The sequence below is a fragment of the Chiloscyllium plagiosum genome, chromosome 30 (assembly GCF_004010195.1).
Source record: "Chiloscyllium plagiosum isolate BGI_BamShark_2017 chromosome 30, ASM401019v2, whole genome shotgun sequence".
NCBI classification, from domain to species: Eukaryota; Metazoa; Chordata; class Chondrichthyes; order Orectolobiformes; family Hemiscylliidae; genus Chiloscyllium; species Chiloscyllium plagiosum.
In genome coordinates this window covers 17,259,615-17,270,356 of record NC_057739.1, presented here as the reverse complement: position 1 = coordinate 17,270,356, position 10,742 = coordinate 17,259,615, and the positions used below count along the sequence as shown (strand labels likewise).

At 42.0% G+C, this 10,742-nt stretch overlaps 1 protein-coding gene across 1 annotated transcript in view; it reads right to left on the bottom strand.

Annotated features, from left to right (window-relative positions):
- Positions 1-1,877: 1,877 nt before the first annotated feature.
- The window catches only part of LOC122564605 (ferritin, higher subunit-like), an 11,679-nt gene continuing 2,814 nt past the window's right edge, over positions 1,878-10,742 (bottom strand). Inside the window, exon 2 of the mRNA XM_043719693.1 lies at positions 1,878-2,400. Coding sequence (XP_043575628.1) covers positions 1,891-2,400 — 510 coding nt within the window. The 3' untranslated portion in view covers positions 1,878-1,890. The remainder of the gene's footprint in view (positions 2,401-10,742) is intronic.

Below are 10,742 nucleotides of genomic sequence, written 5' to 3'. Positions count from 1 at the left end.
CATAGTCAGCCTCAGGTTCAGCACTGTGGAGATCTATTAGTTCTTGCTCTTGGTTTCAATTCATAAGGTTTAGAAGGCAGACTTTATTTTTAAGCTTTGAATGTTTCTAGATTTATTTTACCCTTTCCTTACATAGTTAACATAAAAGAATTTAATGACTTCAGTAATGTAACAGAGGAATTTTCCAAGGCTTTTAACAAATATTATGCTATAAATTTTCAACTACATTATTTGGAGACAGCATTCGATTTTATAGCATGAAGTATCACTGAAGAATGATGTTTGATTTGTCCATTTAATTAATACCAGTGAAAATGGATTAACTTCAATCTCATGTTAATGGACTCGGCTGTCTTTAATGGAACTCTTCTGTATTTTCATTGTATTTAAGCCTGTTGGTTGAATGTAAAAGGAAAAGTAATATAACTGGATTTTACTGTGAACCCTTACTGAATATATAGGTGGCTGCCTAGTGCTTCACTACTATGAAATGATGAAGGTTGTCAATATATCTTGCTATTTGAATTGATAAGGAACTAGGAGACATCTAAAGGATGTAGCTAAATCTATAAATCACAATCTGTGGTTTCATTTATAATATATATTTTAGCAGCCTTAAAAGCTGGCTGTTTAATGTAGAAACCAATAGGATGATTCAAAATGCAAACAGTAGAATATATAAAATTTAATAATGAAGATATTTCATAAATAATTAATGGATTGTGATTAAATTACTTTTACAACCTAACATCTCATTACTTTCATTTCTTGAGATGTTCCCAATTATTATACTAACATATGCTATTAACTTAATAAAAAAGTCTGCTTGGATCGAAGTTCAATTATGTGTTGTTAACTGCACTGGACATATTATAAAGAGCATTAGCTTTGACCCCTGAATAGTGATAATGAAAAGAAGGACAGCATATTTGTTGTTTCATGAATACACTTCTACATGGATTGCTTTGATATGGAATACTCGTCTCTACTTAATAATTAATTTACACTCTAACACTGAAAGCAACTTGATGAGATGTACTGTTGATGCATCAGAGTATTACTACAGTTGGTTGAAACAGGGACTGTCTGGGTGTATGAGTTTTATATGTAATTGATCTTCAGGGCTAATTTCAATCTAAAGTCTAATATGTTCTACAATTCAACAATTAACTAAAAGTTGCTCTTTGATTGGGTGAAGTTTAATTACAGTTTTAAAACAGGAATTTACCCCTTTCAACTCCACTCTGATTTAGCCTCCTCTCCCTAACTTTTGATTTGTATTGCCCTTAATGGTTTTTGCATGTAACTTATTCAGTTGGAAACATGGGGTTTACTTTTGCTGGTGAATAGATGAAAAAATATATACCATGGGTGATTTGATGATGGGGGAGAAAAAACATGAAGTTGTGGGAAAGAGCATTTTAGATTAGATTAGATTAGATACTTACAGTGTGGAAACAGGCCCTTCGGCCCAACAAGTCCACACCGACCCACCGAAGCGTATACCACCCAGACTCATACTCCTACGTTTACCCCTTCACCTAACACTACGGGCAATTTAGCGTGGCCAATTCACCTAACCTGCACATTTTTGGATTGTGGGAGGAAACCGGAGCACCCAGAGGAAACCCACTCAGACACGGGGAGAATGTGCAAACTCCACATAGAGAGTCGCCTGAGGCAGGAATTGAACCCGGGTCTCTGGCGCTATGAGGCAGCAGTGCTAACCACTGTGCCACCGTGCCGCCCACTAATTTTTTTTTTAGACTACAGGTAGTGAACATTTATTCACTGTACATAGTTTCACAATATATCCCAGGTCACCACTAGAAGTCAAGCCATTCATCTCTACAGCATAGCCCAACCATAGTCTCAGCCCCTGCAGTCAGTTCAGTCACTCTCCCCCAGGGTGAGCCTGTCAAACAGGTACTCTCCCAGGCCATTCTCAGGGGCTCCCAGTCTCTTCAGGTTGGTGATGTGATCTCCCAGCTTCTTGATCATCTTCACTTGCTCATCCAAGTAGTGCCTCTCCAGGAAGTCACACAGATGAGGGTCTGTGTGGCCAGAGGAGAGTTTGTGCAGATCCAGCAGACTCTGGTTCACATCCTTCTCCATCTGCAGAGCTCTCTGCATTGCCTCCAGACCATTGCCCCACTCATCCTGCTCTGGCTTCTTGACATCCTGCAGGAGGACTCGGCCTCCACGTTTATTCTGGAATGCCATCAGTTTCTCAGCGTGTTCCCGTTCCTCATGGGACTGCTCCTTGAAGAACTCAGCAAAGTGACGCAGGGCAACATCATCCCGGTCAAAGTAAGAGAACATGGAGAGGTAAACATAGGAGGAATAGAGCTCCAGGTTGATCTGCTTGTTAACAGCATCCTCACAATCCTTGTGGTATTTCTGGGCATGAAAAGAAAATTAAAAAGAAAACAGGAATATACAGGAACTCCGCTGAAGCTAGTTAAAAAGACAATGGTTTTAGTTTCAGTTTCTGAAGCTTTTGAATTAAGGGCTATTGAGGCAGACCTTGTTCATTGCTGCCTTGTTTGTACTGGAGTGCTGTCTTGTGGCATCAGAGTGTAACTGGAGTTTGGTGAACCAGAGAGGAGATGATCTGTCTCTCCTTTTCTCTTATTGTGAGTACTTCTTCTGTTTAAAATAACTGTAAGGTCTTAGGGATTAGGATTTCTTTTTCAGCTTTGCACCCTGTAAGCAATGGAGTTCCATGTGGACCGGAGATGGAACCATAATTGTTCAAAATACATATTAGGACTTAGAGGAGGAAAAGTCAATGTTTGCCAAATTTGCAGACAATACAAACGTAGGTGAAAAGACAAATTATGAGAGGGATGCAAACAGTTTACAGGGAGATATTGAAATGTTAAGTTGGAAAAGTTGGAAAATAGAGTGTAATGTGAGAAAATGTGAAATTGTTCATTTTGTTTGGGAAGGAAAACAAAAGATCAGACTACTAGTTAAATGGAGAAAAACTGTAGGAAGCTGCAACATAAAAAGACTTGGGTTTTATTGTAGAATGAAGCACAGAAAGTGAGCACACGGGTGTATAGGGTAATCAGGAAGGCTAATGGAATGTTGCTCCTTACTTCAAGGGATTTGAAATATAAGTATAGGGAGTCCTTAATTCAACTGTACAAAGTCCTGGTAAGATCACATCTGGAGAACTGTGAGCAGTTTTGGTCCCTTTATTAAAGGAAAATTTGAGGCAGTTCAGAGATGGTTCACTAGGATAATCCCTGGTATGGAAAAATTATCTTATGAGCAAAATCTAAACAGGTTGGACTCTACTCACTGGAGTTTAGAAGAACGAGAGATGATCTTATTGAGGCGTATAGAATTGTTAAAGAGGTTGATTGGGTAAATGTTGTGTGGATGCTTCTCCTTATGAAAGAGTCTATGGTCATAGGATATTGTCTCAGCATTAAGTTGGCAGTCCTTAGGTCTAAGATGAGGAGGCATTTCTTCTCACAGAGGATTGTGAGTCTTTGGGACTCTTCGCCACAGAGAGCTATCCTTGTGTATTCTAAGACTGTGATAGGTAGACTCTTGGTCAGTCGAGGAATCAAAGGTAAAAGGGCAAGGGCAGGGACGTGGACGTGAGAAATGTTGGATTAGCCATGATTATTGAATGTTGGAGCAGACTTGAAGAGCTGATTAGCCCACTCCTGTTCCTACTTCCTATGGCCTTATTGCTCTCTATCTCAGTTTCCAGTTGGCCAATCTAGTTAACTATCAGAAGCACATCAATGTAACTCTATCAAGAGTAAATAAGGTTGTTTCTGTAGTATAGTGAGATTGTATATATTAATAAAGTAGCTTTTTTGACATCACCAGTCACTTACTGTCAAACTTTGAGAAGAGAGGTATGGAGGAACTGTACTAGAGAGCAATAATCAGGATTACGTATAATGGAGTATAAATGAGAGATTTTACCCTGAATCAGGCTATAAAGTACATGGTAAAGACAGAAACATAGCAAATTCCAAGTAGGGCCTGTGTAACATCACAAAGCAGTTGCGAGTTGCAGTCAGGACACCAATGTTCAGATCTCATGGTAAGCAGAATCCACAAGGACAGTAAAGAGTTGAATCCATGGAAACAACTCATACCAGTTACCAGGTTTAAATTATGGTTTTTAAAGTTGAGGTGGAAATATAATGAAATTATTATTTAATGGAAAGCTTTTCTGTTGGCTCATTGAAACATAATAATGTTTCAAGGTGATAATTTGAGAAAAAGCTGATTGTGATTGAAGAAAGATACAAAAACAGAAATTGCTGGAAAAGCTCAGCAGGTCTGGCAGCATCTGAGCGGAGGAATCAGAGTTAATGTTGCAAATCCAGTGACCCTTCTTCAGAACTCATGGTAGCTTGGAGAAGATTTTTTTTAATGCAGAGGATAGGGTGGGGGAGGGGGTAAGGAGTAAACGATAGGTGGAGATAGAGACCAAAGAGAGAGAACAACAGTTGGGTAGATGAAAGAGTGGATATCTGTCAGCCTAGGAGAAGGAATAGCTACGAATGGGGAATATTAATGGCTAACAAAGGATTGTGTGTAATAGCAGACCATGTGATAACAAGGCCTGGTGAGTGGAGGTTGGGGTAAGGATGTGGGAGAAGGTGCCTCAAACTCTAAAATTGTTGAACTCGATATTCAAAGAATCATAGAATCTTTACAGTGTCAAAACAGGCCATTTGGGCCAACAAGGCCATACCGATCCTCCAAAGAGCCAGACCCATTCCTCTACCTTATTACTCTACATTTACCCCGACTAATGCCACCTAACCTATACATCCCTGGACACTATGAGCATGGCCAATTCACTCAATTTGCATATCTTTGGACCGTGGAAGGAAACTGGAGCACCTGGGGGAAACCTACGCAGACATGGGAAGAATGTGCAAACTCCATACAGACAGTTGCCCGCGGCTGAAATGGGTCCCTGGCACCGTGAGGCAGTTGTGCTAACCACTGAGCCACTGTGGTGCAATATTGAGTTCAGAAGGCTGTAAAGTTTGCAAGCAGAAAATGAGATGCTGTTTGTTTAGCTTAGCTGAGCTTCACTGGAGCTCTGCAGCAAGCCTGAGACAGAGATGTTGATCAGGGAACTTGGTGGGGTGTTGAAGTGGCAGGCAACTGGAAGATCAGGGTCTTTTTTGCAGACACAATGTCACCCCAATGTAGAAGAGACCATATTACTCGCAGTGAATGCAGTAGACTAGACTGAGTGAAGAGTCAAAGTGTGTGGTGCTGGAAAACAGTTAAAGAGGGCAGTGCCACATTGGAAGTTTGAATCTGGGATAAGGTGGGGTGAGAGGAAATGAGGAAACTGGTGAAATCGATATTGATCCCGTGTGGTTGGAGGGTCCCAAGGCAGAAGATGAGGCGTTTTTCCTCCAGGTGTTGGGTGGCTAGAGTTTGGCGGTGGAGAAGGCCTAGGATTTGCATGTCCATGGCAGAATGGGAGGGGGAGTTAAAGTATTCGGCCACAGGATGGTGGGGTTATTATGGTGCATATGTCCCAGAGATGTTCTCTGAAATGTTCTGCAAGTTGGCATCCTATCTCCCCAATGCGGAGGAGACCACATGGAGAGCAACGGGCAAAGTAGATGATGTGTGTGGAAGTACAGGTAAATCTCTGTCGGATGTGGGAGGATCCTTTGGGCCCTTAGATGGAGTTGAAGGGGAAGGTGTAAGCACAAGTTTTGCAATTCTTGTGGTGGCGGGAAAGGTGCTGGGAGTGAAGGATGGGTTGATGGGTTGATGGGCCTAACAAAGGAGTTGCAGAGGGAATGGTCTCTCCAAGGATGCAGATGGGGTGGAGAAGGAAACATATCTCTGGTGGTGGGGTCTACTTGTAGGTGGCGGAAATGATGGAGGATGATGTGATGTATCCAGAGGTTGGTAGGGTAGAAGGTAAGGATCAGGGACATTCTGATTGGAGGGGTCGGGTTCAAGGGTGGAGGTACGGGAAGTGGAGGAGATGCACTGGAGGGCATCGTTGAACACATGGAAGGGGAAATTGTGGTCTTTGAAGAAAGAGGCCATCTGGGATATTCTGTGGTGGAATTAATCCTTCTGGGAGCAGATGCGATGGAGGTGAAGGAGTTGGAAGTAAATAATTGCATTTTTGCAGGAGGCAGGGTGGGAAGAGGTGTAGTCCAGGTAGCTGTGTGAGTTGGTGGGTTCAAAGTAGATGTAAAGCACTGTTTCACCTGGAAGGTGTGTTTGGGCCCTTGGTTAGTGAGGAGGGAGGAAGTAAATAGGCAGGTGCTACACTTTCTGCAGTTACAGGGGAAAGTGCCATGACTTAGGCCCCTACCATACACACCAGACCTTGATATTACATAGTCTGCCATTACACACTACCCATTGTTAGCCACTAACGGTCTCCATGAACAACTATTCACTGTCCCAGCCAGATCATTATCCACTTCTTTATCTGTCCAACTGTTCTCTCTCTTTGAGCTCTATCTCACCTATTGTTTACTCCTTACTCCCTCCCCCCACCCAATCTTCTGCATATAAATCAATATTTTCCCAGCTACCGTCAGTTCTGTGGAAGGGTCACTGGATCCAAAACATTAACTCTGATTTCTCCCCCCAGTTGCTGTGAGACCTGCTGAGCTTTTCCAGCAACCTTTGTTTTTGTTTCTGATTTACAGTTCTTTTGATTTTTACCCAGATGGTCTAATCTGTCTTTGTTTGAATAATTCACCTGTCGTGCAATAAACATCCTCATTTATTGTTTCATCATTTTTCTCTGTCTCCTTTGCCAGTCATTGCACATAGGCTTTGTTTTCTTTACTTTTTTATCCTTGGTGGAATGTGCTTAACCTATACCCAAAACATTTTATCCAAACAGATCACCTGTTGTTGCACTAAAGTTTCTACCAATTATTGCTCCCACATTACACTGGCTAGATCTCCTATCATCCCATCTAAAGGATTCCTCTTCCAATTTAAAAAAAAGTTCTACTTTTTGACCATTCCTTACGTTTCTGAAATGTGAATCTAAATCTTACCATAAAATGATCACTTTTACTCCTATATTCTCCCACAGACATGTGGGTCGACTTGATCAGCTGCTGGAGAATATGGTAGATCAAGCAATACCTGCTGTCAAGCTGAAAAGAGTAAGTACTAGCCAATGCAGTCCTTCTGAACATGTCTCAGAAATTCTTCTTCTTCCTTAAAGTTCACTCCACCTCTGAACTCTACATACAATAAATACTGGGCAGCCAGCATGCTGCAGTGTTACCGCTCTTGCACATCCCTCCAATTTATCTGCAGACATTCTCCACCAACTCTCTCTCACGAATCAAAATTGGTAGAAGATACATAATCTTGATCAAGCAAACCATATGGATTCTGTCTTTCCATTATCAGAAAATCCTCTTTCCAACTCTATTGTGGCTTCTCTGATTATTGCTGTTATCCCAACTTCCTTTATTCCTTCTCTATCTAAATGATTTGGATGCGAGCACAAGAAGTACAGTTAGTAAGTTTGCAGATGACACCAGAATTGGAGGTGTAGTGGACAGCGAAGAGGGTTACCTCAGATTACAACAGGATCTGGACCAGCTGGGCAAATGGGCTGAGAAGTGGCAGGTGGAGTTTAATTCAGATAAATGCGAGGTGCTGCATTTTGGGAAAGCAAATCTTAGCAGGACTTATTCACTTAATGGTAAGGTCCTAGGGAGTGCTGCTGAACAAAGAGACCTTGGAGTGCAGGTTCATAGCTCCTTGAAAGTTGAGTCGCAGGTAGATAGGATAGTGAAGAAGGCATTTGGTATGCTTTCCTTTATTGGTCAGAGTATTGAGTATAGAAGTTGGGAGGTCATGTTGCAGCTGTACAGGACATTGGTTAGGCCACTGTTGGAATATTGCGTGCAATTCTGGTCTCCTTCCTATCGGAAAGATGTTGTGAAACTTTAAAGAGTTCAGAAAGATTTACAAGGATGTTGCCAGGGTTGGAGGATCTAAGCTATAGGGAGAGGCTGAACAGGCTGGGTCTGTTTTCCCTGGAGTGTCGGAGGCTGAGGAGTGACCTTATAGAGGTTTACAAAATTATGAGGGGCATGGATAGGATAAATAGACAAAGTATTTTCTTTGGGGTGGGGGTGTCCAGAACTAGAGTCCATAGGTTTAGGGTGAGAGGGGATAGATATAAAAGGGACGTAAGAGGCAACTTTTTCACGCAGAGGGAAGTACGTGTATGGAATGAGCTGCCAGAGGATGTGATGGAGGCTGGTACAATTGCAACATCTACGAGGCATTTGTATGTGTATATGAATAGGAAGGGTTTGGAGGGATATGGGCCAGGTGCTGGCAGGTGGGACTAGATTGGGTTGGGATATCTGGTCAGCATGGACGGGTTGGACCGAAGGGTCTGTTTCCATGCTGTACAGCTCTTTGACTCTATTCTGAACACTTGAACTTTCAAATATTAAGTGCCCAGTCTTCACATTGTTTTTAAATCATGTTTCTATGTTGTCACCAGATGTTTTCTCACATGAGTAAATGTCTGGTAGCTCACCATTCTTATTCATCAATTGTATTTATATGCAAGCATTCTGAACCGTATTTGTCTTTCTCACAGTTGCTGGATTGAAACATCGGTTCACTCTGCTGTCTGCTACTTTAAAAATGGCATTAAGCAAGTTGTTTTAAACAGGTTAGCCAGCTGTTAAAATAGGGCACAGTGGAAGATTATCTCCATTAGTTAATTTTTTATTTATTATAAAAATTAAAATTTTAATGGCAACTATCACTTGAGAGCCATTGCAGCAATGGAGCAGTCCCCACAAGTTCCAGTAGGTGTCACTAAGAGTCCTCCAATTTAACAATTTTCAAGATCAATTGTTAACCTTTGTATGTACTTGTACTTTATATTATTTCTTTCTGTCACAGTGTTTTGTGTGTGTACGCTGAATAATATTCATTCCACAATTAAAATCTTCTTCAGATACAGCAATTTAGAAAAAACATTTACCTCAGATTAAGGGAACAATTGTATTACTGCGTACTGTTATGAAATGATTTAGCTAATTCCAGAAATCAGAATTCAATCCAGTTTGCACTAATTGCTGCAGTTGCATTTGTTATTTAATAATAGATGTAGTTTGTATTAAGCATGCAGTGGTAGTATCCCTACCTCTGAGCTAGAAGGTTTGGGATCATGTCCTGCTCCAGAAGTATGACATTGCACATCTGAACAGGTTGATTAGAAATGTCTAAAATGCAGAATTAAAGTAAGGCTTGAACACTGGTGTCACATTGAAGTTGTGTTGGAGACTCGACCAATGACCTAAGATACATTTCGGGACCTTTTGGAAGTTCTGATGTGCTGACTTCCAGCAGGAATTTTCCAGAAAGTTTCAACTTCTTTGGGCAACTTTCCTGAGTTCGAGTCAGAGACCTGGGAAAGTCTCACAGTGTGTAACACTTGAATAATTACCAGGAAATGGTGGACAGATGAAAACCTCTTCCAACTCCATGACTTTTTCCGAATCACCCCCTGACACCCCCATGATTATCCCACCAGATCCTGCCCTGACCTGACCTGATTATCTCCCAATTACCTGTCTTCCCTCCTGAGAAGATTTGTAGCTCAGGTTGAGGTTCTGGATGTAGGTTTGCTCACAGATCTTCCCTCCTGATCTGATAACCCACTCCCCCATCTTACCACCTCATGCACTTAACCACTGTCAAGGAAAGATTTAAAGAATATGTAGAAGAACTTCTGAAATAAGCCCTGATATATGTGTGATTGTGTAATTATATATTAGAATTCAGCTAGAAAGGTGAAACCTGGAAACTAGGAGCATACTAAACTGTAGACTTGCCATCAAGTACAATCTGTTAATGATTATTGTGCAAATGTAGCTTGGAAGTTTGCCCTTAGCTTGTATGAAGAGCTCAGGGAACACATGCTGGAATGCACACCTACCTATCTGATTGCACCCTAGCCCTTTGCTAACTCACTCATTCATGAACGTACAAGCTAAAACTTAAAACTTATTGTATGCAGTTAATGCCATTAAAGGGATGGGGAGGAGCATCCTGTCCAACCGCCCTAGTTTATCCAACTCTCCCGACTCTTCTCCACTCCAACCAAAATCCTTCTGGGATGTTATGCTGTCCATTTCTTGGAAAGCTGAACTTGGAAGATGTTCTAAGTTTGGAAGCTGGGTCACTGGGTCACTTTGAATTGAAATCACACAACATTCGGGGTAAAAACAATGACTGCAGATTCTGGATTAGTGGTGCTGGAAGAGCTCAGCAGTTCAGGCAGCATCTGAGGCGCAGTAAAATCGACATTTCGGGCAAAAGCCCTTCATCAGGAATAAAGGCAGAGAGAGGGTGGAGTGGATAGGTGGAAAAGAAGATAGGCAGGTAGGGCAAATCATGGGGACAGTGCTGTGCTGGAAGTTTGGAACTAGGGTGAGGTGAGGAAAGGGGAAATGAGGAAACTGTTGAAGTCCACATTGATGCCCTGGGGTTGAAGTGTTCCAAAGCGGAAGATGAGGCGTTCTTCCTCCAGGCGTCTGGTGGTGAGGGATCGGCGGTGAAGGAGGCCCAGGACCTCCATGTCCTCGGCAGAGTAGGAGGGAGAGTTGAAATGTTGGGCCACAGGTTGATTGGTGCGGGTGTCCCGGAGATGTTCCCTAAAGCACTCTGCTAGGAGGCGTCCAGTCTCCCCAATGTAGAGGAGACTGCAT